This window comes from Bison bison, unplaced genomic scaffold (genome assembly GCF_000754665.1).
Source record: "Bison bison bison isolate TAMUID 2011002044 unplaced genomic scaffold, Bison_UMD1.0 scf7180017864383, whole genome shotgun sequence".
Taxonomy (NCBI): domain Eukaryota; kingdom Metazoa; phylum Chordata; class Mammalia; order Artiodactyla; family Bovidae; genus Bison; species Bison bison.
This window is the reverse complement of record NW_011494955.1, coordinates 839,388-867,324: the sequence shown is the minus strand read 5'-3', so window position 1 is coordinate 867,324 and position 27,937 is coordinate 839,388. Positions and strand designations below refer to the sequence as shown.

The 27,937-nt window shown below is 42.9% G+C and overlaps 2 protein-coding genes across 2 annotated transcripts in view; one reads left to right on the top strand and one right to left on the bottom strand.

Annotated features, from left to right (window-relative positions):
• The first annotated feature begins 902 nt into the window (after positions 1–902).
• LOC105001410 (zinc finger protein 211-like) lies at positions 903–15,592 on the top strand. Its single transcript, XM_010857660.1, has 3 exons — positions 903–1,147; positions 3,643–3,769; positions 11,698–15,592. The coding sequence occupies exons 1-3, from the start codon at positions 1,115–1,117 to the stop codon at positions 13,488–13,490; spliced, it is 1,953 nt and encodes a 650-aa protein (XP_010855962.1). The 5' UTR covers positions 903–1,114; the 3' UTR covers positions 13,491–15,592.
• A 5,059-nt stretch (positions 15,593–20,651) lies between these two features.
• The window catches only part of LOC105001408 (zinc finger protein 211-like), a 7,868-nt gene continuing 582 nt past the window's right edge, over positions 20,652–27,937 (bottom strand). The window contains 3 exon segments of the mRNA XM_010857659.1: positions 20,652–22,820; positions 22,822–24,181; positions 26,171–26,297. Of these exon segments, the coding sequence (XP_010855961.1) occupies positions 22,718–22,820; positions 22,822–24,181; positions 26,171–26,297 (1,590 nt within the window). The 3' untranslated portion in view covers positions 20,652–22,717.

Genomic DNA, 27,937 nt, shown 5'->3' with positions numbered 1-27,937 from the left:
TCTTCCACTGAACAGGTTTTCCAGAGTTTTTAAACACCTAACTTAGACTGTGTTCTTCCTCTACTCAAAACTCTCCTCCACTCCCATGGCCCTGAGAAAAAAAGTACAACCTCTCATCTGCCACTCCATGTGCAGCCTGGCCTCAAATGTGACTTGCAGAAGCAGGATGGACCCAGGATTCCAGATGTTCCTGCTGCAGTTCCATCTCCAAGCCTCACCCACACAGCACAGTGGTGCTCAGAAATAGGGACACCATTTCTGAAGGCCTCACTGTCCTGGACCAATGGTGCAAAATAAAGCAATGTGAGCAGGCGCCTCTCACTCGAGGCATTCATATTATGGTGCTGACACAGGCAGGGGAGAACCCTGAGCACGCAGCATTTACCTGTGGTGGGGGCGTCAGCTCAACTGCTGCCATCGGAGCCTCTGCAGGGACCCGAGTGGTGACAGTAGGGCGACCAGGTCGGATTCCGCATGGTTATTCCCCGCCAATGGCGAAGTCTAAAACCTTGTGCAGTACGAACAAAACCTCCACTTCCGCCTTTGGCCCCTCACCTACCTCCCAACATCTCACTGCAGAGTTTCTGACCAGATCCACAGTTTCAACGCAATCAAATCTGTGCCTAACGACAAAAAGGCTACATGTTCTAATGGTTCCCCCTCTCCCTTAGGAAGGATGAATTCCTTCTCCAGCCCTAGAGGTCACTTCTCAGCTCTCCTGGCAATTCATCTTGGCTTTTTCTGCCCCAGTGTTTCAGGTGTGGACCATGCTTCCTTGAGGCCTTAGAACTACATTACCCAGAAGTGTTGCGCTACGGAGCGGTGACGTTTATCCAATGAAAATACAGAAAAGGAGCGTTTCCGGGGAGGGGCTTCAGGTGTCTTCCTGGCGGACATTTTGATTCCTCTCAAGTCTGTGGAGCCGGACGTAAGGTCTGAGCGTGCGGTGTCGGGAGGCCTGTTGCAGGCCGAGAGAGCGCAAGGGGCGTCTTCGAAGGCACTGCATAGGGGACGGCGTAAGAGCTGGGGACACTGCCGCCTGCAGGGTGTGTCCGCGCCAAGTCCGACCTGACCAGTGGAGGGTCGCCGCACCGCTCTGTGGAAAGAAGCTCTGATGGCGGTGCCTGCCCTGAAGGACCCCGGTCAGGTAAGTGCAGTGAGTTCTGGGTTCTCCGCTGCCCGTTTCCCCACCAGAATGAGAACACCCCAGGTGAGCAGCTTCCTGCTCACGTTGTTTGTGGCCTTAAAAAACGTGCAACTCAGAAGTTGAGTTGTGTTTTATTCCGTGGGGATTTTTAGGATTTCCAGCCCAAGAAACATCTCAAGGAACCCTGGGAGGTGAAGGGAGAAACTGTTACAGGAAGGGGGACCCCGTCCAGGACCCGAAAATGGGCTCTAACACTGGGAAGTGAATTGTTCGAGGAGACACTTGCGCTGGCAAAGCAAGAGATTTTATTGGGAAGGGGCTCTGGGTCGGACAGCAGTAGGGTAAGGGAACCCAGGAGAACTGCTCTGCCACGTGGGTTGCAGTCTGGAGTTTTATGGGGACGGGATTAGCTTTGGTTGTCTTTAGCCAATCTTTCTGACTCCAGAGTCCTTCCGGGTGGTGCACACCTTGTTCAGCCAAGATGGATGCCAGTGAGGATGATTCTGGAAGGTGTTGGGACACCTGGTGTCACTTTTTTACCTTTCTAGAACTCTCTGTGTTGGTGGTGGCTTATTAGTTCCAGTGTTCCTTGCCAGGACCTCCTGTTGTAAAACAACGCATGCAAATAGTTACTACGGTACCTGGCCAGGGCAGGCGGTTTCAGTGTGCTTCCCCTAACAAAGCCAGCGTATATATAAGTTTTGCAACAAAGGGCAGGTGTTTGAACATCAATAGATTATTGTTAAGGAAAGTCAGATAACCCAAGTTAAGGAATTAAGCACTTTTCTGTGTATGGAAAGATGTGAGTCTGGGCTCACTGAAATCATTTCTGTCGTGGCAGTCTGAGCTGTAGTTGAAAAAGAATTTCCAGACATAAGGCATTTTAGACTAGAGCGAATTTATTGAGAACAAAGGGGAGAGGTAGAGAGGGGTGCTGCAAAGACAGAGGGCGGACTCCCTAACTGACCAGGGAGAGCCACCAGGAGACTGTTAGAACAGCGGGTGGCTCAAGGGCTTGCCGACTATTTTTATAGCCTCAAGGAAAAGAAAATTCCTGTGGAGAGGGGTGATGTTAGGTCAATAGTCAGGATTCTGTGTATTATGTCATATGGAGGCTGGAGCTGGCTGGTTAGGAACAGAATGAACATGACAATGGTTGCCCTGGAGCTTGGCTAATCATGGAGATATTGTCCTATCATCTCGATATAGAGCTCCACAACTCCTTTGATATGCACCTCGGCTATCTGGGGCCAGTATCCTGTGTTTTCATATCCTGAGTTTCTCGGGACTCAGCATAGGAGTGACTGTAGTCTGCTGGCTGCTAAATGGCAAGTATTCTCCTTCCTGAATTCCTAGGGCTCACTGGCTCACACTGGAGGGCTGCAATCGCTGATCGCTGTGGCATCTTTTTTGTTTACCTATATGGCAGGAAGTGTCCCATTTTTCACACTTTATCTCATGTGCCTGGCCCAACCGCAGTGAGGCCTTCAGGGGTGGTGTCCCTGTTTCTGACCACAGGTGTAATGTGGTGTGGGTGAGGCTTGGAGATGCAACTGAACCAGGAACATTGGGGAACCTGGAGTCCATCGTGTTTCTTCAAAAAACAAAGTTTGAGGCCAGGCTGCACGTGGAATGGCAGATGAGAGGTTGTACCTTTCTTCTCAGGGCACTGGGAACGCTGGAGAGTTTTGAGTAAAGGAAGCATATGATCTGTGGGCTTTTAAAAGTTCTCCAAAATAAATAAATAAATAAAAGCTCTCCAAGGCCTGTTCAGTGGAAGAAAAGTCTGTAGGGGTTGATGAGGACTTGAGCAGTGGAAAGTATGGCTTCTCAGAGCTCACAGCTGATAAAAGGTAGTAGTGAGGATGAAGTCATGCAGTAGATGTTAGCCAGTCAGCCTGAGGTTATCGGGCTATGGTACCAGGCAGCTGCCCTGGCAAGTCCTGAGTCCTTGGAGCACTGCCCTGGTCACTTTCCTCTGTGGTCTGCATGTTCCCACAGATTCCCACAGCTGCAGAAGAACATTTAGTAAATGGAGGTTGTCCCAGTCCCTTACTTGTTCACACTCTCACGCACACATTTTCTGTATTTGAGGAGGGTCTTGGGGCTCTTAACCTGCCATTCTCCCAACATTTCGGTTTGGGGACCTTGGCAACCCTGTGCCTGGGGTAGTGAGTGCACACTGGTTCTATGGAGGAATTATGGAACATTGAAACCCATACCAGTATGTTGAAGTGCTTTGAGGTAAGGCTAAGCTGGTTAAGGTAAGTGGGGGTCTTTTTTTTCTGGTGGGAATAAACAACAGGGAAGAGCAGAATTTCAGCTTGAAATTAAATGCCTGTGTGTTCCAGAGGCAACAGGAAGTTCAGATCAGAGGAGGGAGTTTTTCTTCCCCAGGTATCAGGAGACTCCATCAGGTTGGACAGTAGAGGAGATGTGTGAGAAGATGGAAAGTGTGAGACTGTTCATGATTTTATTTGTCCCTGTTACACCAGAGCCGTGTGACCTTTGAGGATGTGGCCGTGTACTTCTCCCAGGAAGAATGGTGTCTTCTTGATGAGGCTCAGATACAACTGTACCTTGATGTCATGTTGGAAAACTTTGCACTTGCATGCATGCTGGGTAAGGCCCCACTCCCTCCTCTATCCTCTTGAGCTAGGCTCTGCCTTTCTTCTTTTCCCCAGGGACAGCTCTGTCTTTCTTACATGTGGACCATGGTTACCATGTATCTGATATTTATTTTGCCTGTCTGTACAGAAGAGTGTTGTCACTGACATGGGCACTACTAAACAGATGGTGAGCTATTCTTCCCACAACCTTTTTCAAGGTTCCTACATGTATGTAGTTTCCCTACATAGGAGCCTGCAGCTTTATTTTTTGTCTTTTGATGACTACCATCTAATGGATGTGTAGTGGTATATCTTTACCATTTCCATTGCATTTCCCTTATGGTGTGCTTATTGGCCATTTGTATATCTTTTTTTTTTTTTTGGTCCAAGCCATGTTGACTTCTGGGATCTTAGTTTTCCGACCAGGGATTGAACCTGGGCCTAATGGCTGTGAATATGTAGGGTCTTAACCACTTTACTGTCAGGGAATTCCTGTGTATATCTTTCAAAAATATCTATTCAGGTCCTTTTCCTATTTTTTTCATCAGATTGGTTTTTTTTAGTTGTTGAGTTCTAGACTTCATCCATATATTCTGGATATTAATTCCTTGTTGTACTCTGTGGTTGCCTTTTTACTATGTTTATAGTTCCCTGTGATGTGCAATAGGTCAGTTTTTTCCTTTTCCCCCATACCTTTTTGAGGTATAATTGACAGATGACATTAAGTTAAAGGTATGAAACAAACAAACAAAATGTTCTTTTTTTTTTTTTTAAGGTTCAGTATCTCATTTATTCTTTTGTTGCCTGTGCTTTTGTTGTCATAGACAAGAAATCATGCCCAAATCCAACATTTTGAAGCTTTTGCCTTTTGTCCATGTCTTGGTAGATTTATAACTAAAGATCACTTTTTCTCTTTTTTTGTACTAATGTACATGGTATTTAGTTTTTAGCCTCAAATTTCAGTTTTTTGTGGGGCTGGTATGTAGGTCAGTGATTGGTTTTTATATTGTAACTTTGTATCCTGAAAACTTTGTTGTTTTTTAGTGAAAGAAGGCTTATTTAGAGAGATACACCCAGAATGTGGGCCATCTCAGAAGGCAAGAGTGGCCTGTAATTACTTTTTGTTCTAGGATATTTTTGGCAGGGTGTCTATATTTGGGGTTTCTAACGTACCTGATCATGTCATTTGAGAGTGAAGACAATTTTCCTTCCTTCCCAATGAGTATATCTTTTCTTAATTAAAAAGCTTCTAAACAGCAAAAGAAACTATCAACAAAATCAAAGGGTAACCTACCTAATGGGAGAAAATATTTGCAAGCCATATATTTAAGGGGTAAATATTCCAAAATATAAGAACTTATATAACTGGATACCAATCAATATGTATTTTAAGTATTGATAGGTGTTATGTTAACTGACTTTCAAATGTTAAACCAGTTTCAATTGCCCAGTTGGTCATGGTATATAATTCTTTTTATATAGTTTTTTAATCGATTTTTAAAAGTTGTTAAATTTTTTGTGTCTGTGTTCATGAGAGATATAATTCTATAGTTTTCTTTTAATGTTTTTGGTTTGGTATTAAAGTAATACTGGCCTCAAATAATGAGTTAGGAGCTGTTTCCTTTGTTTCTGTCTTCTGAAAGAGATTGTAGAGAATTGTATAATACATTCTCTCATTACATGTTTGGAAGAATTTTCTTTTTGGCCACACTGCATAGCATGAAAAATCTTAAAAAAAAAGAAAAAAGAAAAATCTTAGGCCCTGACCAAGAATTGAATGCATGCCCCATGCAGTGGAAGCACAGAGCTTAACCATTGGAACCCCAGTGAGACTCCCTGATTCATTTTCTTTAATTGACGCAGACCTGTTCAGATTATCTATTGTGTGGGTTTTGGTAGACTATCTTTCAGGGAATTGATCCCTTGCATCTAGGAGATGCAAGATGGAGAAGGAAATGGCAACCCACTCCAGTATTCTTGCCTGGAGAATCCCAGGGATGGGGGAGCCTAGTGGGCTGCAGCCGCACAGAGTCGGACACGACTGAAGCGACTTAGCAGCAGCTTAGCAGCATCTAGGTGATCAAATTCATGGGGTTAGAGATTACTCATATTTTTCATTATTATTATTTTAATCTCCATGGTATCCGCAGTGATGTTTTATTTTGAATTTTTTGTTTGTGTTATTATTAATTTGTGTTCTCTGTTTTTATCCTCATGAGCCTGACTTGACTGCTGTGAACATAGGAGTCTATATCTTTCTGAATTAAAATTTTTGACTGGATATATGCCCAGGAGTTAAACTGCTGGATCATAATGGCAACATTACTTTTAACTTTTTGAGGAACATCTATACTGTTTTTCATAATGGCTGCCCAACAGCATTTGTTATTTGTAGACTTTTGTTTTTAATATGTGTGTATGTAAGTATTTATTTGGCTATTCTGGGTCTTAATTGGGACACCTGGGAGCTTTTAGGTGCTACATGCAAACTCTTATCTCGAGCTTGTGGAATCTTAATTCCCTGACCAGGGATAGGATCTGGGCCCCCTGTATTGGGAGCATGAAGTTTTCTTTTCTGGTTTTTTTTTTTTTTTTTTTTTTTTTGGTAAGCAAGGGAGCATGGAGTCTTAGCCACTGGACCACCAGGGAAGCCCCTGTAGACTTCTTAATAATGGCATTCTGCCTGGTGTGAGGTGGTACCTCATTGTAGTTTTGATTTGCATTTCTTTCATTTTTCTCTTTGCTTTTCAGTTTTGGAAGTTTCTACACATCAAGCACAGAGATGCTTTCCTCAGCTGTGTCCAGTGTATCAATAAGCGCATCATATTCATTCTTCATGTCTGTTATAGTCTTTTTGACTTCTAGAATTTTGAGTTCTTTCTTTGAAATTCCATTTCTCAAATGTCCAACTCTTTGCGACCCTGTGGACTGCAGCATGCCAGACTTCTTGTCCATCACAAACTCCCAGCTCTACCAAACATTAATCAGCATATATATCATACTTGTTTCGTATTTCCAGTGTGATAACTACAACATCTTTGTGATAGCTGATTCTGGTTTTGAAGTTTCCTTTGTCTCTTCAGATTGCTTTTCACTATTTAGTATGCTGTGTAATTTTTTCTTGATAACTGGCATGATGTATGGAGTAAGAGGAACCACTATAAATAGGCCTTTATTCATGTGTTGGTAAGATGTGGAGAAGGGAAGCCTCCACAGTACTGGAAGGATTCATAGTATGTTTACTTATCAGTCTTTTAATGAGCTTGTGTGTCTGGACTATGAACTTCACAAGTTACTTTCAATTTATTTTCCTCCCATTAGGTGGGACAGCCATGTGTAGAGAGGGCTGGAATTGAGCACTTGTTTTTCTTGTCAGTTACCTTATTAAGAAGAACAGAATGTTCTGGCTATTTTATTTGTCTGATCTTTATCATTTTCTTTTTCAGAATGCTTTGTCTATTTAATGTGTGTGGGTTTTTTTTTTTTTTTTTTTGTAGTTCATCAAGTTGTAAAGATTATGATGTTTATTTTTTTAATATAAGCATTTATTGCTGTAAATGTTCTCCTTAGTACTGCCTTTGCTGCATCCTGTAGTTTTAGTATGTGGTGTTTTGTTTACATTGGTCTATTAAATATTCTCTGATTTCCCTTGTGATTATTTTCTTGAAACTATTTATTTCCAGAATTTTGTAGATATTTCAGTTTTCCATATGTTATGTTATGGATCTTCATTCTGTTGTGGTTAGAGAGGATAGTTGGTATAAACTTTATCTAATTAAATCTATTGTTCCTATCCAGAGTAGAGTATGGAAATTTCCAAATATTAAGGTAGAACTGTCTGTTTCTCCTCTTGATTGTCAGTTTTTGCTTCATGTATTTCAGTGATCTACTATTGAGTGCGTGACTATTTACTGCATCATCTTACATTGAATCTTCCCAAAATATATGTCCTTCGTAGTCTTTAGATTTAAAATCCTTATTGTTTGGTATGATTTATAGCTACTCCTGTGTGCTTTTTGTTACTATTTGCATGAAATATCTTTATCTACCTTTCAGTTTCAACTTGTGTTTTGTCGACAGCATACAGTTGTTGTTGTCGTTTTGGATTGTGCCACACAGCCTGTGAATTCTTCCTCCTGTGACCAGGGATTGAACCCATGCCCTCAGCAGTGAAACTGCTGAATCCTAACCACTGGACTGCCAGGGAGTTTCCTGGATGGTTTTTTTGAATCTATTCTGCCAGTCTGTGTTTTGCTCTGAGAGGTTAATCTATTCACTTTAGAGCAGTTTTTGATGAGAGGTTATTTTTTTCATCTTGCTCTTTGTTTTCTATATACGCCTTGGAGCTTTGTCATTCCTTTTTGTTATTTTCTCCTTTTGTATTTAGTTGATTTTTTTTGGGGGGGTAGTGAAATATCTTAATTCCCTTTTCATTTCCTTTGTGTGCATAATAAAACTTCTTCTTTATTTTTTTGTATTTACCATGGTGATTACATTTAATATCCTAAAGCTAGAGCATACTAATTTTAATTTATACCAGTTTACCATCAGTAACATTAAAAAATTTCTGGGAATTCCCTAGTGGTCCAGTGGTTAGGACTCTGCAGTCTCACTGCCATGGGCCTGGGTTCAGTCCATGGTCTGGAACTAAAATACTGAGAGCCGTGCTGGCAGGCCAAAAAAATTTTTTTTTTCTGCTTCTATACAGCTTTATCTATATCATTTTACTCATTAGTGTCTTTTCGGTTCAATCTGAAGGACTCCCTTTAGCATTTCTTGAACTTCCTCATCTTTTATTTACCTAAATATACTAATTTCTAATTTACCTAAATATGCTAATTTCTCCTTCATTTTTGAAAGAATCTTGGTTGGCAGGTTTTTTCCCTTCAGCCATCTGAACATATCAGCCCACTGTCTTCTGGTCTTCTCAGGTTTCCCATAAGAAATCTGCTAATGATATTGTTTGGGACCCCTTGTCTGTGATGAGTCACTTCTCTCACTGATTTCAAGATTCTCTGTTTCAGCAGTTTGATTATAATGTGCCATGATGTGGGTCTTCTCGTTTATTCTGCTTGAAGTTCATTTATGTTCTTGGATGTTTACATTCATATCTTGCCTCAAATCTGGGATGTTTTTCTGCATTGGATTTCTCTAGTGATTTTTTTTTCACTTCAGCAATTGTACTTTTCAGCTCCCAAATTTATTTATTTTTTTTTAAATACTTACTATCAAAAAAAAAAACAAAAACAAAAAAACAAAGCAAAACAACTTGCTGTATCTTTTATTGTTAGTTCCATTTTGTTGAGGCAGCTTTTAAAAATTTCTTTTGGTTCATTTGTTTACCAGTTTGAACATCTTTTTCAGACAAATCTTTTTCTAGTCACTATGGGCTCTACTGGTGGCCCAGACAGTAAAGAATCCACCTGCAATGTGGGAGACCTGGGTTCGATCCCTGGGTTGAAAAGATTCCCTGGAGGAGAGCGTGGCAACCCACTCCAGTATTCTTGCCTGGAGAATCCCCATGGACATAGGGTTGCAAAGAGTTGGACATGAGTGAACAACTAAGTATGGTTACCATCTATTCTTTTTGTACCTTTTCATAAGGTACAGCAGCTGTTGATTGTTATTGTCCTTTCCTTCTTTGTATGCCTTGTGAGTTTTTGTTGTTGAAAACTGAACATTGGCATCTTATGGTTGTAACTCTGAAGATACTGTGCTTGCCATTAACCAGGGTTTGCGGGGCGGGGGGTTCTTGTTTTTGATGTTTTTAGAGTGTCTCTTTCCTGTATATTGACATGAGATGTAAACTGACAGGCTTTTCAGTGTGCCTTTCCTTGGGGGTGCACCATGACTTAAATTCCACAATATAAGCGGTTGTCTTTTATGATTTTTTTAATTATTATTCATTTATTGTCTGTGCGGGGTCCTTGTTGATACATACTTTTCTCTAGTTGTTGTGAGCAGGGGCTATGCTCTAGTAGTGCATGGGCTTCTCATTGCTCTGGCTTCTTTTGTTGCAGAGCACGGGCTCAAGGGTACGTGAGCTTCAGTAATTGTGGCACATGGGCTCAGTAGTTGTGGCTCCCAGGCTCTAGAGCACAGGCTCAGTAGTTGTGGCACATGCACATAGTTGTTCCAAAACATGTAGGATCTTCCCAGACAGGAGGTTAAACCTGTGTCTCCTGCATTGACAGGCAGATTCTTCACCACTGAGTCACCAGGGAAGCCCAGTGTTTGCTTTTGATTGCCTTAGTCCTCAAATGTCTCACTCTTAAAAGGGAAAAGCAGAAAAATGAAGAGCAGGAGGTGAGATGCTGGCCCTTAAAATCTTCTGCCAGAGGGGGAGGAGATTTGTGTATCGGTGGTACCATTTACAGCAGTGGGTGTACACCTCTGTATTACTCACATACATTCAGGAACAGCAGTCAGACTATAGAGCACTGACATTTGGAGGACTAACTAGGTCCTTATTTTCCATGCTGGCTCATGAAAAGTATGTGCAGTCTGCTCTAGAAACATGTACATAGTAGCCTGCCATGGGACTTTGGGTTGGGGAATGGACAGCTCCAGAGGCTAAGAACTGAACTTGCCTAAAATAAATTTAACTTGGGAAACTGCAGATCTTCAATAGATTCAAGTTCCAAGAGCTACCATTGGATTCTGTCAGCACAGTTATTGTTAAGGCTAGGAGATGGAATCCTAACATTTTGTATCCATCTTCTGCACATCCTTTCACGTGGTTCCATCAGAGCTGCTTTTTGCAGTGTTTAAATATTGTCCCTTTTTGTGTGCTGAGTTCTTCTGGGCTGCTGTTGGCCACTCACCTGACCTGCTCTTCTATTAAGAGTTGTGTCATTTGCCTTCCACGTAGTTGTTGAACTGAGAGTGGACAGTCCTTCATGATTCGCAGGATGGACATGACTCTGGTCTCAGCACAAAGCACTCTCAGGTAGTCTGGCCAAGTTGAATGGCAGCTGGGATAGCTTCATGTCAGTTGTGTGTTCAAGTCATTCCAGGAACCTATCATGTTTGACTAGTGCTTTTAATGTGATTGCCAGTGGCCACAAGTCATTTCTATAGTCTTTTCTCCATTCTTGACACTAGCAACTTACACTTTGTTCTACTTCTCATTATTTATTTATCCATTTATTTTATTTTTGGTTGGATCTTCATTGCTTTGCAAGGGCTTTCTATAGTTGTGGCGAGTGGGGGCTACTCTTTATTGTGGTATGCGGGCTTCTCATTGTGGTAGCTTCTCTCATTGCAGAGCATGGGCTCTAGGCCTGCAAGCTTCAGTAGTTGTAGCACACAGACTCAGTAGCTGTGCATGGTATTGGTTGCTCCACAGCATGTGAAATCGTTGTAGACCCAGCCTCGAATCCACGTCCCCTCCATTGGCAGGTGGATTCTTACCCACTGTGGCACCAGGGAAGTCCTACTTCTCATTTTTATTCTGACTCCAGCCTGGGATTAATTCCCTACCACCTCTCTAAACCGTTTATTTCATTGGTCTTCACAGTGTTTCCTCCAGAGTATTTTCTGACACTGTTTATGTCCTGAAACACAGGAGGATCCCTTAATATTCCTTAAACACCAGGTACCTGTTCCAGTCAGATTTTCTGAGGCCTGGACATACAGTTCTGCAGAGAAAAGGTCACCAGCAGTTGTGGTCCAGGCAGAAGCTATTGATAAGAGTGAACTGTAGAAAAGGCGTTTCACCCTTGCTCCATACCCAGTCCTTGTGTCCTGTGTTTGCTGAGACCTCATCTGTTCTGTAACCTTAAAGCCCTGTAACACAGAGCAGCTGCTTCCTCAGTCTGACCCTAACTCCACTTCCTGAACACAGTCTTGTGGACCTGTTCTTTCAAGTGTCAGATGTACAGTTTTAACGGTGGCATTTCCCTGTACTAAACTCAATATGGACTTCACTATTGTTTTCAGGTTCTTGGCCTGGAGTTGGGGATGAAGAGACACCTTTTGAACAGAGCAAATCTGCAGGAGTGTCACAGATTGGGAATCCCAGGACAGATTCATCTGCTGAGAAGGTCCAGCCCTGTAAGATATGCATCCTGGTCTTGAGAAACATTTTGCACTTGACTGAAGAGCAGGGAACAAATAGTGGACAGAAAGCAAACACATGTGGGGCACATGGAAAACAGTTCTGTTTCACTGCAGGCATTCAGCAGCACCAGAAGCAGCACACGAGAGAGACTCTTTTACAATATATTATGGGGAAACTCTCATTTTTGAAGAGCTGCACAATTCATGCATCAGGAAGTCTCTCCCCATACAATGAGATTGGGAAGGAATTCGTGGCCAACCTGGGAGTTCAGCCACAGGCCAAAAACACCAGGAATCAACAAAACAACAGTAAGGAGTGTGAAATTGTTTTTCACAGTGGAAAAAGTCATCAGAGCTCGGGAGAAGGCAAGAAAGCTTCCAGCCGCACAGACATACTTGTTCAAGATGAAAGAATCCTCACTAGTGAACAGTCTTGTGAGTTCACAGGCGGCACTCACCAAAGTAACCATGTTCAGCACCAGAAAGGTCACCTTAGAGGAAGGTCTTCTGAGTGCACTGAATGTGGGAAATCCTTTGGCCAAAGAAAGTATCTCAGGATTCATAGGCGAATCCACACTGGAGAAAGGCCTTATCAGTGCAAGGAATGTGATAAGTCTTTTATCTATAAGAACCGTTTCATTGGACATCAGAGAATTCATACCGGAGAAAGGCCATATGAATGCACTCAATGTGGAAAATGTTTTACCCATCAATCCTCTTTCTATGTACATCAAAGAATTCACACTGGAGAAAGGCCTTATAAGTGCAATGAATGTGGGAAATCTTTTATCAACAACTCCAATTTCCATAGACATCAGAGAATTCACAAAGGAGAAAGGCCTTATACCTGTAATGTATGTGGGAAATCTTTTATAACTCTGGCTGGCATCCGATATCATCAGAAAGTTCACAACAGGGAAGAGCTGTATAAAGGCAGTGACTATGGGACATCCTTTAATCAAATGCACCACCTCAGTTCCAATAGGAAAATCCACACTGGAGAAAAGCCCTATGAGTGCAGTGAATGTGGGAAATCTTTTACTGCTAGCTCTAGCCTTTGGTATCATCAGAGAATTCACAGTGGAGAAAGGCCTCATGAGTGCAGTGAATGTGGGAAATCTTTCATTGTTAGGTTGAGCCTTCGCAATCATCAGAGAGTTCACACTGAAGAAAGGCCTTATAAGTGCAGTGAATGTGGAAAATGTTTTACTAGCAGTTCGAGCCTTCTTCGTCATCAGAGAGTTCACAATGGAGAAAGGCCTTATGAGTGCAGTGAATGTGGGAAATCTTTTACTGCTAGCTATGGCCTTCGGTATCACCAGAGAGTTCACAGTGGAGAAAAACCTTATGAGTGCAGTGAATGTGGGAAATCTTTTACTGCTAGCTCTAGCCTTCGGTATCACCAGAGAGTTCACAGTGGAGAAAAACCTTATGAGTGCAGTGAATGTGGGAAATCTTTTACTGCTAGCTCTAGCCTTCGGTATCACCAGAGAGTTCACAGTGGAGAAAAACCTTATGAGTGCAGTGAATGTGGGAAATCTTTTACTGCTAGCTCTAGCCTTCGGTATCACCAGAGAGTTCACAGTGGAGAAAAACCTTATGAGTGCAGTGAATGTGGGAAATCTTTTACTGCTAGCTATGGCCTTCAGTATCATCAGAGAGTTCACCATTGAGAAAAACTTTATGAGTGCAGTGAATGCAGGAAATCTTTTATTAATAAGTCCAGTGTTCTTAATCATCAGAGAATTCACACTGGAGAAAGGCCTTTTGAGTGCAGTGAATGTGGGGAATCTTAATAGTAAGATCAGATCTATTTGGTTATCAGAGAGTTCACACTGGAGAAGGGGCCTCACGAATGCAGCTAATGAGGAGAGCACTAGCAATGGAGTTGGGATAGTAACAGCGTGGGAGGACATAACTACAGTCACCAGGCAGCAAATGGACCATTTCTAGGGAGGGATTTGAGGCACAGAGGGTGTGTTTTCTCTCCTAGCAATGGACAGATATTTGGGATTCAGTATCAGGTTGCCTATTTTCAGGACAAGGGGAGTCTGGTCACTGTGATCCTCTTTCCCTTCCAACCCAGCTTTGGGAACTCAAAGAATACGTAATCCATCCTCTGTCCCTGCCCCGCTCCTCAAGAGTCTTGCTCATACACTGCACTCCATGCTCAGTGGTCATGACTATCCACTGGAAAGCAACATTCATGGTTTTCCTGTAAATGAATGATCCCGTTATCTACCTGGTAATGCTCTGTTCCAGCACCTCCATGCCACAGCATTGCACTGGGTTTAGGGCAGCCAAGAGTGGAGAAGAGACTTGTATGATACTGTATGATATCTCTTATGTGCAACTTAAAAACAATACAAAAGAATACACATGCAAAACAGAAACAAGCAAAAAAACCCCACAAAACTCAGGTTTAGGGGTTTAACTCGTGGCTCACTGATAAAGAACCTGCCTGCCAATGCAGGAGATGAGGGTTCAATCCTGGGTCAGGATGACCCTCTGGAGGAGGAAATGGCAACCCACTCCAGTATTCTTGCCTGGAGAATCCCATGGACAAGGGAGCCTGGCAGGCTACAGTCCATGGGGTCTCAAAGAGCTGGACATGACTTAGCAACTACACAGGTACAGAAGACAAACTAATAGTTATCAGAGGAGAGACAGAAGTGTGATGGGACAAATTATGTGTATGGGATTAAGAAATTAAAAACTCTTATTTATAAAACAGCAACAAATTTATATTGTATCAGATAAAGAATTATAGTCATCATTGTATAATAACATTTGGTAGAGTATAATCTGTAAAATACTGAATCGCTGTGCTGTACACCTGAAACTAATATAATATTGTAAATCTACTGTAATTAAAAGTAAAAGTGAATTTTCCACAGAATTGTTAAGATTGTATTTTCTGGATGGTACAAACCACCAGACGTTTAATAAAGGGAGTATCTATGAAAGTGATTTGTATTATTTATGAAAATGGTCAGTCAGGTGTGGCTACAAGAAAAAAGGAAAACAGTGATGCTCACAAATCCTGGAAACACATGGGAAAGTTATCAGGGTGGTCACGAGACAAGGCACGAGGGGGAGTGTTCAGAACACTGTCTGTGTTGCGGTTCTGTGGGAAAGGCCTGGCAGAGTGGGGTAAACAACTAGGATTGCTTGCTTTGAATAGTTTTGGACTTCATGCTATAGGGGTGGCCTCTGGTTGCTTGGTGTTTGGTGCTGTGATGATGAAGAAAGAGAAGCATTGCCTCCAGGGGTGTCAGCCATGTGGAGGATGTGTGGCTCTTGATGTTCAGTTTGCTTTCACACAGAAGCAGGACACACTTGAGTATCACATGAGAAGCTAGTATATTTTGCTATATGAGAATGAAATAGTCACTTGGCTGCTTAACCACATCTGCCATGTCACTTTGGCCATGACCTCTCTGGCCATTGATATGGGCATGGGGACTAGAAATAAAAATGCCAGTAAGGGCTTGCAGGCTTGTAGCTATTATGAGCCAGTGGCCTACCTGGATGAATTCCCTTCATTCCACAAACATTCCTGAACAGGAGGTGTCTGGTGGGGGAGCAAAGCAGATGTGTCCCTGTGGTGCAAACAAGCACATGGTAACAAATTGTATCTCTCGGTTTAATGTTTCTTTCCATTTTGCCAGGACATCCTACTAGATGATGAAGCATAATTAGATTAATTACCGTAAACTTAAGTTTTTCTCTTAGCAATTGAAGGCAGGGATATACTTACCATTTTACCCCAGGATGTAGCAGAATTAATAATTAAAAAATTAATTTTTATTCTTTTAAAATAGGTGACTTATTGCACATGATAGTCACCTATTTTAAAAGAATAAAAATTAATTTTAAAAAGCAAAAAAAAAAAAAAGTGATCCAAATGCCAAAATGAGAGAAAACTTATAGATGTTTAACAAAAGTAGGAAAAGCATTTTTCTCTGGTGCAGAAGACAAAGAACTTAGAGAAACAAGTGTCACTGCACAAAGGAGCTGGAAGCTGGGAAACATGAAGGAAGCTAGTAACACAGAGTCCCATCAGTCACTGGCCTGGATTTACAATCATTGCAACAGAAAGAGTAGAAATGGAAGACAGAGTTAAAAGTCGAAGAAGCTCACCAGGACCAGGATGACGTGTGTGGCTCTGGCATCATGGGAAGGTCTGGGGAAATTCTGTTGCTGTGAATGTGTTGGACCTGCTGCTTGTGCCTGTGAAGGACAGAGATCGTGTACCCACTAGTCCAGATCATGACACCCAAACAATAGCATCCAGTTAAGAAAATCCAAATAACATCTGCATCTAATATCTGACAGAGTATCTGTCAGACATGACTGAGGAACTGTATCCAAAATTTTCTGAATGGAGCCCTCCAGAGAGCTCCATCACATGTACACGTGTACTGGTGGCATTACTGTAAATAAAGTGTGCGATCTCCCATTGTTAACTTGTTCAGTCACCAAGTCATTTTCCACTCTTTGCCACCCCATGCCAGCTTCCTCTGTCCTCCACGTTCTCCCAGTGTGCTCAAATTCATATTCTTTGAGTTGGTAATGCCATCTAACCATCTCATCCTCTGCACCCCCCATTCTCCTCTTGTCTTCAATCTTTCCCAGCATGAGGGTCTTTTCCAGTGAGTCAGCTCTTTGCATCAAATGGCCAAAGTATTGGAGCTTCAGCATCAGCCCTTCCAGTGAATATTCAGGGTTCATTTCCTTTAGGATTGACTGGTTTGATCTCTTTGCAGTCCAAAGGACTCCCCCAAGAGTCTTATGGTCGATCCCAAGTGTATGCCCAAGTAGCCAAGCATCAAGGAGAGGACTGCTGTCCTTCAGTACTGTGACCTTTGACAAGAGACTGAGGACCAAGGCCACCTCTTCCTGCAAGTGGGAAACACCAGAGCTTCAGGAACAGCTCTGTCATGTATCAAGGCCTTGCTGTCCCACTGAGTTTCCTGGGTGTTGTGTTGCTTTAATAACCGAGGAAATAAGGTAACTGGATACAGAGTGTCACAGGCTCAGGTCCTGGGAAAGTCTTCCTTTACAAGAGGGTTGAGTAAGCATCCAGCAGTTGTTGCTCACATGGCATGTCATGACGTTGAAACAGACAACACTTTGTACCAGAAGACCCTGGGTAGCTCACTGCCATCATGGGCCCAGAGACTACAGAGCATAGGAGGTGTGTGCAGAGCTTCGACCAAGGAGTCTCCAGGAGGCACCAAAATAAGTGCCTATTAGGAATTTTCCTCACGGTCCAGTGGTTAAGACTCCATGTACTCAATGCAGGGAGCACAGGTTTGATCCCTGGTCCAAGGAACGAAGATCCTGCATGCTGTGTGGCACAGCCAAAAAAAAGTATCTGTTGAATGGTTGGCCATCTGAACTGACTAGGACTTTTCTCTCATAAAGTCCCCAAAAGTGGGATGATTTTTGAGTGACTGCATAAATAAGCCTTAGTCGTCAATGCAGAATATATTGCCTCTAAAAGTCAGAAAGATCCAATAGGTTTGGCTGCTCTGAGACTGATGGAAACTGACAAAATCAGAAGTTGCCCTTTAATCACATCAGCAATAGAGTAGCCTGTACAAACACTGGATGGAGCTAAGAAATTTACTGTGCTGGCATGACGCTGAAATGTGTGGGGCCGTAGCCCATCTCTTGTCTGTAAGCACAACGATGAATGTATGTCTTGCACAAGTGTCTTGCAAATCCCCTCACAGGGTATGTCGTCAATGAAGCTCCATACTTGGGTGTCTGAGCACAGATGGGTCCAATAAAGTTCTTGTCCAGTGAGGTTGTGTGTGATACCTGAACCTTTGAGGTATCCCATGGACAACTAAGTAAAGGTGTAGTGTACTGAGTTCCTATGTAGGTGAAGGAGAGGCTCTTGAAATAGGCATATGAAGATTGAATAGCACGTTCATTTCAATTATGAGTGAGCTATAGGGATCTCAGTGGATGGAACCAGGGAGATGCTGGTCACGATGCTAAGTCACCATGAGACGCTGTTCCTCCTAGGACACTTAATATCTATCTATGATAGTGTCTCAGATGTAAGCAAAATTGGTTACTTCTCACTTCAAGTTAATGAACATGATTTGTATGTTAAACATATATCTTGAAAAAACATTCAATCTTGGCTGTGTTGGGTTCTGTTGTGGCACACGGGATCTTCCTTGGGGGATTCAGGCTCCAGAGCACGTGTGGGCTCTAGTTTGCAGCACTATAGTTGAGGTGGGTGGGGGCGTAGTTGTGCCACGGCATGTAGGATCTTAGTTCCCCTCCCACAAATCGAACCTACATCCTCTACATTGAAGGCAGATTCTAACCATGGACCAACAGGCAAGTCCCGACATATCTTTTTGATACATCTTCAAAATTACTTCTGGCCTTTCTATTTTCTCATTTAATTAATTAAATTATTACTATTTTGCTGACTAGTTATTTCCTGTTCATGTACATACATGTGAAAGTGTTAAGTCACTCAGTTGTGTCCAACTCTTTGTAACCCTATGGACTATAGCCTGCCAGGCTCTTCTATCCATGGAATTCTCCAGGCAAGAATAGATATGAGGAGGGAGAATGGCATTGAAACATGTATAATATCATGTATGAAGCGAGTCGCCAGTCCAGGTTCGATGCACGATACTGGATGCTTGGGGCTGGTGCACTGGGACGACCCAGAGGGAGGGTATGGGGAGGGAGGAGGGAGGAGGGTTCAGGATGGGGAACACAGGTATACCTGTGGCGGATTCATTTCGATATTTGGCAAAACTAATACAATATTGTAAAGTTAAAAAAAAAATAGATATGAGGATAAATTTAACACAAACAGTTTCCAACCCACTTGTATAAATCTGAAAGAAAACACATTTATGGCTGTAGATCCTTCCAGAAACATTCAGATTCACTTAATTACATACGTCTTTTCTTTTACATACGTCTTTTCTCACTCCATCGATTTGACCTCCTGGATGTTTGATTCATTCCCATAGTGCTGTTTTAGCCCCTGCCAGATGCCTGCAAAAATTGGTGGTTCAGTGATTAAGTTTGCAAGCTCCCAAAGCAGGGGTCACAGTGTGGTCAGGAAAAAAAGTCTAACCCTGGAACTGTGAAAAATGGGCAGCTATTTTCTTCCCAAAACTTTAGTGCTACGGACATGTTATAGAATGTATGAAATATGGAACCTGAAATGTGACAGAAAACAGTCCTAGTTTAAATGTACTGGATAACTACAAATTACGGGATAAAATTTGCTCCTCTTAAATACAGATGATAATACTGAGAATGCTAGAGCATAACAAACTGTAAGTATGCTCCTTTGTTTTCAAATTTATTGAAATTCCCAAACACAGAGCTCTAATCATTATAAATTATGGTTTACTCATTAACTTTCTGTCAACAAAGAGCAAAGACACAAACTTCCAGAACACTCACACTGAAAAGAGTAAAGTTTTGACTCCAAAATAAACTGCTGGAAACTGCATCTCATTTTTTTTTAATTAACTAATTTTATTTGGCAGTGCTTGGTCTCAGTTGTGGCATATGGGACCTAGTTCCCTGTTCAGGGGTCCAACCTGGGTCCTCTACATGGGAGCATGGCACCCCAGGCCCTGGACCACCAGGGAATTCCTGCATCTCAATTTTAATTAATGTGCATTCTTTTGATCCTTTCTGAGGAAAACATCCTCAGAGTTCAGTTGTTGTTTCCCCCCTCCTCAAGAATTGCCTTTATTTTAAATATCTTTCTTGCTCTGTTTATGTTTTAAAGTATTGAAGTATTTAAATTAACTGAGTTAGGGCATTATAGATTATCTTTTGTTTCCAATGAAAATAATGATTTTCTGGGTAAAAGTATGTATTAAAATATAAAAATGTACATCCTAAATACATGCACTCTGTATATTCAGTCAGGTATACTTTATGTGTGTGTTCAGTCGTATCCAACTCTTTACAAGCCCCTGGATGGTAGCCTGCCAGACTCCTCTGTCCACGGGATTTTTCAGGCAAGAATACTGGAGTGGGTTGCCATTTCCTCCACCCAGGGGTTACACCTTACACAAATGTTCAGAACTTGTCACTTCATAGTAATTTTACTATTTTTGGGGGGGAGGGATGGTTAAAATATTTTAGTTGAAGGATAATTGCTTTACGGTATTGTGTTAGATTCTGCTGTTATCAAGTCTCATTATCATTTGTATCATTTGTTGCTACTGGATCAGTATGATTGAGTTGGAATGATGTACCTCTATGAACTTTTCCCAACTCCATGTTCAGTGACACCATGTTGTTAGTTTGAAATTGGCCATGCTAAGAATATTTGTATTCGGAAAACTGGAAAACACTACAAACCTGGACTTCGTTATATTATTGAAAGTCTAGATTTAAAAATATGTGGATAGTGCAGATTAAATTTAAACTACATGGTACATGTGGTAATTACATTGTATATAGCACACACAAAAAATGAGGATAAAAAGGAGCTATTTATTTGTTAATGAAAAGAAAAATAGGTGAAAGATATAAACAGATATTTTACCAAGAAGACATACAGATGGCAAATAAACCATGTGGAAAAAGAAAGATCAACATCATAATTCTTTGCTGCTGATAAGTCGCTTCAGTCGTGTCCGACTCTGTGCGACCCCAGAGACGGCAGCCCACCAGGCTCCCCGTCCCTGGGATTCTCCAGGCAAGAACACTGGAGTGGGTTGCCATTTCCTTCTCCAACACATGAAAGTGAAAAGTGAAAGCGAAGTCATTCAGTCGTGTCCGACTCTTTGTGACCCCATGGACTGCAGCCTACCAGGCTCCTCCATCCATGGAATTTTCCAGGCAAGAGTACTGGAGTGGGGTGCCATTGCCTTCTCCGTATGATTCCTTAGGGAGATGTAATTAAAACGACTACTTCCTTAAATTAAAAATTTAAGGAAATTCAAAAGACTGACCATACCAAGTATTGGCCAGAATGTGGAAGCATTTTACATGCTCCTGGTGGGTATGTAAAAACAATCTATAAATGTAGATCGTAGTTTGTCAGTTTCATAAGTTAAACATTCACCTATTCTATGACTCAGGCTTTACACTTTGAATTACTAACACAGTGTAACTGAAAATCCATACATACATACAGACTTACATATAAACGTTCTAGCACCTTTATTTACAATAACCCACAGTAGAAATAACCCAAATGACCGTAACCAGATGAATGGATGAGCAGACAATGTAACTATGGAAACGATACTACTCAGCAATAAAGAATGAACTACTTGTATATTATCACTTAAGAATCTCAAAATGTTTAGATTCTGCACTTCAAATAGATACACTATATCAATGTCAACTACACCTGAATAAAAATTTACAAAATGACTCAAAAAACCTAGGTCTGTCACACTTTTTAGGAAATCAGATGTTGAGAAATCCCTAGTGGTCCAGTGGCTAGGAATTGGCACTTTCACTGTCATGGCCCAGGGTTCGGTCACTGGTGAGGGAACTATGATCCTGGAAGCCTCAAAGAACAACCAAAACCAAAATGAAAACTCCTCATGTCTCACAATCCTATATCGCCTCTCTTTTCTGATGACCTTGGAGAAGCACCCTTGTCTTAGTGGCAGCAAATCCTGATGAGAATAGATTTCTTCCCACCTGAGTTAACAGGAATGCTGGCTGATCACAGAACCACACTGTGGATGAAGGGATCTTTCTCTGTTTATCTGCCTCTGTGGCAACCGCCTTTGGCTGAACAGTCTAGATGTTCAAGCATCTGTGCACACTGATACTGCACAGTCACAGTCACTGGAGCATCTGCTGATGCAATGTCAGGACACACTCCACCTACCTCACTGCAGTCTCCTCCGCTCCAGGGTTACTTGACGAACATGGTTCCCTCCAGCCCTGTAGTCTTACAGTGGAACCATCTAGTGAATTCTGGGGGTCAGGACATGTGGTTCTTTTATAGGTTAACTGCTGAGCATTATGTGATCATTCACTGTGAATAACAATTCATGTTTCCAGAAGCACTGGAGGTTGTCACAACTTCATGACTCCTCAGATGTTTTCTGAGCCCACAAAAAAAACCCTGATACAGTCCACAAATCAGGACCCCAGAGCCTTGCGGTCTTTCTGAGGAGACCTTGAGCAACAATGTATTTACATTAGGCCAACCCCACAAAGAGAGCTACATTCTTCAATCATACTGAGGTGAGGCACACAAAGCACAGGACCCCCATGAAAGCTGTGCCATCATTAACGCTGCTAGAGCCCCATTTTCTTCCAATCACCTCATATAAAGTGAACAGAAGCCCCAGACCAAAGAGGGCTGAAACATTAACGCCTTTATTATTGCAAAATGCAAAGGAATACAAGGCATGAAGTTCTCAGCTTGGTGACTTGGAAGCTGGGGAAATCAGAAGTGTCACCAGAAACTAACATGTCCCTGAAAATGTAGTCCTGGCTGGCAAGTCACCAACAGAACTGAAACTGGGTCCACTGGGCCCAAATTGAGTGAGGTCCATGCCCTACTTTAGAAATGAGCAAGGAATAAGAGCTAAGACTACTCACTACTTCCCTCCACAGAAAGGGATGGGACAGAAGTCAGCTTCCCTGAGCATACTGGGAGGTAGTTTCCACACTGGGTGGACCTGCCAGGTGATAGAAATGAAACTGGCAGTGACATAAAGCTGGAAAGCGCCTGGCAGGCAATTGAGCCACAAGGGAAGCCCCTAATAAAGTGAAGCACAGCTTCTTAAAGATTCCTACATACCTGAAACTTAAGGGGAATCTCCCCAGTGCAGATTTTCAGATGCATTAGACGGCCCAGTCACAACTTTTCCAGTGTAAATATACTAGAAGGAAACTGCACATCCCAGCATATCTAAGGCCTTTCACTGGTGTGACATCTCTGGGGTTGAATGAGGTCATATTTGTAGCTGAAAAGTTTTTTCCAACATTCACTGCACTCAGGACCTTTTTCCAATGTGAACTCTCTGGTGCTGAATGAGGCTGGAACTTTGGCTAAATGATTTTCCACATTCCCCACACTCATAAGGCCTTTCTCCAGTGTGAACTCTCAGGTGTTTAACAAGGTTAGATTTACAGCTAAATGATTTCCCGCATTCACTGCACTCAACAGGCCTTTCTCCAGTGTGAACCCTCCAGTGATTCTTGAGGTTGGAGCTATGGCTAAATGATTTTCCGCAGTCCCCACACTCATAAGGCCTTTCTCCTGTGTGGACTTTCCGATGTGAGCTAAAGCTGGAGCTTTGCTTAAAGGATTTCCCGCATTTACTGCACTCATAAGGCCTCTCTCCAGTATGAAGTCTTCTGTGGTGAATGAGGCTAGAGCTTCGGCTAAAGGATTTTCCACATTCACTGCACTGATGAGGCCTTTCTCCAGTGTGAACTCTCCGGTGGTAAATGAGGCTAAAGTTTTGGCTAAAAGATTTCCCACATTCACTGCACTCATAAGGCCTTTCTCCAGTGTGAACTCTCTGATGCTGAATGAGATTAGATCTTTGACTAAAAGACTTCCCACATTCCCTGCACTCATAAGGTTTTTCTCCTGTGTGAACTTTCCTATGGCTGTTGAGGCTATAGCTTTGGCTAAAAGATTTCCCACATTCGCTGCATTCATAAGGTCTTTCTCCACTGTGAACCCTCTGGTGTATAATGAAACTGGAGAGGTAGGTAAACAATTTTCCACATTCATGGCATTCATAAGGCCGTTCTCCAGTGTGGACTTTCTGGTGCTGAATGAGGTTACATCTTCGAGTACAGGCTTTTCCACATTTGCTGCACTCATAAAGCCCTTCTCTAGTGAGGACTCGTTGGTCCTCAACAAGTGTGTCTGTGCAGTTGAGGGCTTTGTTGCCTTCTCCCCAGTTCTCATGCCTTTTTCCATTGTGAGAGACAGCTTCACACTCATTACTATTGTTTGGCTTCTCCTCCGTGTGATGGAAAAATCCCACATTGACTAAGAAGTCGTTCCCAATCTCCCCATAGACAGTGGGTTTCCCTGACACATGGGTTGTGCAGCTGTTTATAATCAAGGCTGTGTCCACAGAACTTCTGATGGGTATCTCTCCAATGTGTTGCTCCTGGTATTGCTGAAGGCTGGCAGAGATATAGAATCGATTTCCACATGTGTATGGTTTCTGCCCAAGATGTGTTTTCTGGTGCTCAGGAAAGTGCAAAATGTCTCTCAAGACTGGGCCACACATCTCAAAGGGCTGGCCCTTGTGGGGAGATGAATCTACCTTGAGAGTCCTGATCTGTGACACTCCTATACAAACGCTTTGTTCAGAAGGTGCTTCCTTATCTTCTACTCCATGCCAATAGCCTGAAATTAAAGAAGTGATGGTGAAGTACATGTTAACCTTATTGAGAAGAGGCAAAACCATCACAAATGTAACTCAACACATCAAAGGACCAGCTCATGAAATTGCTTTCAGGAAAACTCAGCTTGAGGAAGCAACTGCTGTGCACCACTGAGTCCCTAAGGTCACGGAATGGTGCAGGTCTCACTGGGCACAGGGCATGAGGAAAGGCCTATCAGAAAGGTTTGTGCTGTAACTCATTTTTCTGTCAGCAGCTTTTCATTTTTTGCAGCCATGCCACCTGGCATGTGGGATGAGAGTTCCCCAAACAGGGATTGAAACAGTGCCCTCTGCAGTGCAACCACAGAGTCTTAACCACTGGACCACTGAGGAAGATCTGTCAATAGATTTTAGCAGGATTATATCTGCTGATGACATGTGATGCTGTGCAGAAGTCCAGTCCAGTCCCAGAAAAATCTGACTGGAACAAACGTCACAGTATTTAAGGATTATTAGATACCTGCACTCTTTAAAACACAACAAAGTCTGAGTAGGGAACAGTGTGAGGAATGAGTGAGGTGAGCAGTGTAGAGAGGTGGAGAATAGCTCTCAGCTGGAATCAGAGTAGAAATGACTAATAGAAATGACAAGTCCGCAAAGTGTCGAGAATTGAGAAGGGAAAGGAGTGAGGTGTGGCTACTGGCAATGGCACCAATACAGAAGTAAAACAGGATAGGTTCCTGGTATGATTTCAACCAAGACCTGAAGTCATGTCCTCTGTCAACTTCCATTCATCTGGGTCAGGCCTGCTATGAGCCCATCTTGTTGAGAATGGAGTCATGTCCATTCTGTGAAGCTCAGGGGACTTTTTCTGTAGCCCCACCTGAAGATCTGCATGTACCCAAGAGAACTAAAATCATAAGGGAATGACAGGACAAGTCAGTAGCCAAAACAGGCCCAGACAACTCAGAACACAGGAGACCACCAGAATGCTATTAAATATTACCAAAAAATTCCTAAGGCCATAGCTGAAGGGAAGATAGCACAGTAGTAAGAACCAGGAATCTGATTTCTCTTCTGGACAACTACACCAGTAGAATTAGTCTAACGCAACTCTTTTGCAATGCTCAACTGCTTTAATTTTGTCCCTTTCAGCTCTTAGCATGGTAATAGTATTCATCCTTCCACTCCCTACCTCTGAGCCCTTGGGGTGGGGACCTTGTACAGGTTCCAAGAATAGCTTCTAGGAGTCAGGATGGGCAATAAGGAGTCTGTCCTCCAAACGTCAGAAATACTCCAAGATCAGAAACAAGAAAATGATGCCAGCTTCTACCACTAGTATTCATCATAGTATTGGAAGTTCTACATGGAGCCTTAAGAAAAAAGACAAAAGGCATCCACAGGTCACGAAATTGTGAAGATTGCACCACAAAACTTCTAGAATAAATGAATTCAGCAAATGAAGAGGATACAAATTAAATATCTGTGGGAATTCCCTGGTGGTCCAGTGGTCAAGGCATGCTGCGGTTGGGGAACTAAGATTTTGAGGGCAGTAGCGTGGCAAAAAAAGAAAAAGAAACTGGTAAATGTTTTGTATACATGTCCCAAGTGAAATAAAGCAAAAAGAACCTTAACTAAGGGTCTGTCAATAACATTTGTGTAAACAGTGACTATGTAAGTGACTACACTTCCAACACAGTCAGAAACAAATGTGAGCTATAGGAATGAAGGGTGTTATACTAGGGTGCTATGGTGCTGGAGAGTCACCCAGCGAGGCAGACGGCAAGACATGGGGGTCCTTTAGGCTGACAAAACAACAGTGATACCAAACTCTTCCCTGGGAGGCTTTGGGGCAGTAGGTGCTGTGGTGACACGGATGAGAAGGAGGCGAGCGCTCAGCCCAGCCCTTGTAAACACAGCACAAATCCAGGCCACTAGGGACACACCTGCCCCTGGAGAAAAGAGAAGCACAGAGCTTGGCCCAGGGCACAGGGGCAGGTAGAAGAGCTTACCCAGTGAGGATGTAAGTGCAAAGTTCTCCAGCATCACATCGTGGTACAGGCATCTCTGAGCCTCATCAAGGAGAGCCCATTCCTCCCAGGAGAAGTACACAGCCACATCCTCAAAGGTCACACTGCCCTGCCAGGACACAGACAGATGAGACCATCAACTGCCTCTCTCCTGAAGACCCACAAGCCACCTCCTCGCACAGCTACGCCATCTCCATCTTCCTCCTAAGAGCTCAGAAGAGATTCCCGACCTTGGTGCCATAGCTGCCTGCTCTCTCCTCACTCTCCCACTAACTGCTCTGTTCATGCTGCTGTCCACTCTGCAACCAGTGGAGCCTGTAAAGACCCAGAAGAAATCACCGCCCTGATTGATCAGATCAGTCATCTGATCCACACCTCCCACTGCCTCCAGAATAGATGCCTGATTTCACAGACAGTCATTCCAGGTCTGACTGCTGCTCCCCACAGCCAGTTTATTCTTGCCAGGAAGGAAGGAGACCTGCAATTCCCTGAACCAACTTAGCCTCACCTCCAAGCACTTCCTGTTTTTGTGACAAGCTTCCACATCTCTTTCTATTGGTGGCCTGAAAGGGGAACCCTTTCATGTAACACTTAGACTGGACTTAGGACTGAGCTAGGATTCTCCAAGGTCCGCACACCCAAGGGCTGGGAAAATGCCAGGTGACACGTTTCATAACCCAAATTTGGAGAAAATTAGAAGGCTTCCCTGGTGGCTCAGATGGTAAAGAATCTGCCTCTCATGCAGGAGACTTGGGTTTGATCCCCAGGTTGGGAAGATCCCCTGGAGAAGAGAATGGCATCCACTCCAGTATTCTTGCCTGGAGAAATCCATGGACAGAGGAGCCTGGCAGGCTATAGTCCATGGGGTTGCAAACACGACTGAGCGACTAACACAGGGTTGCAACTAGTGAGGGTAATCTCCACTTACTCGATTATATTCTAAAAGCACCTTCGCAGCCATGGAAACCTGTGGGAAGTGCTAAGTCTTAGAGGGATGTGATCCTGGCAATTTTCCAGGGACTGAGACCTTCCCTGCACACCTGGTAGCATCTGAACCAGGGTCCACGAGTGTCTAACCTCTATTCACTCTCAGCAATTGTGTGTCCTTGGAAAAAAACCCTAAACTCCATCTGCTTCAGTGTCCTCAGCATCCCTACAATTAGTTCTTTCATTGAACAGACTTTGGTGATTTTGCAAACCTAACATGTCACGTTTCTTTGCCTCACAATTTTCTATGGCTCCAAATTTGCTGTATGACTCAGGAAACTCAAACAGGGGCTCTGTATCAACCTGGAGAGGTGGGATGGAGAGGGAGGTTCAAAGGGGACCGAATATATGTATCAGTTTAATTCAGTTCAGTCGCTCAGTCAATCCGACTCTTTGCGACCCCATGGACTGCAGCACACCAGGCTTCCCTGTCCATCACCAACTCCCCGAGTTTACTCAAACTCATGTCCATTGAGCCAGTGATGCCATCCAACCATCTCATCCTCTGTCGTCCCCTTCTCCTCCCGCCTTCAGTCTTTCCCAGCATCAGGGTCTTTTCAAATGAGTCAGTTCTTCATATCAGGTGTGTACCTATGGCTGATTCATGCTGAGGTTTGACAGAAAACAACAAAATTCTGTAAAGCAATTATCCTCCAATTAAAAAAGCCTTTTTTAAATTTTCCATGGCTTCAAAGGCCTCAAAAAGGAAGGTACAACTCCTCAGTCCGCCACTGCAGATGCGACAGCATACACACACTGTTC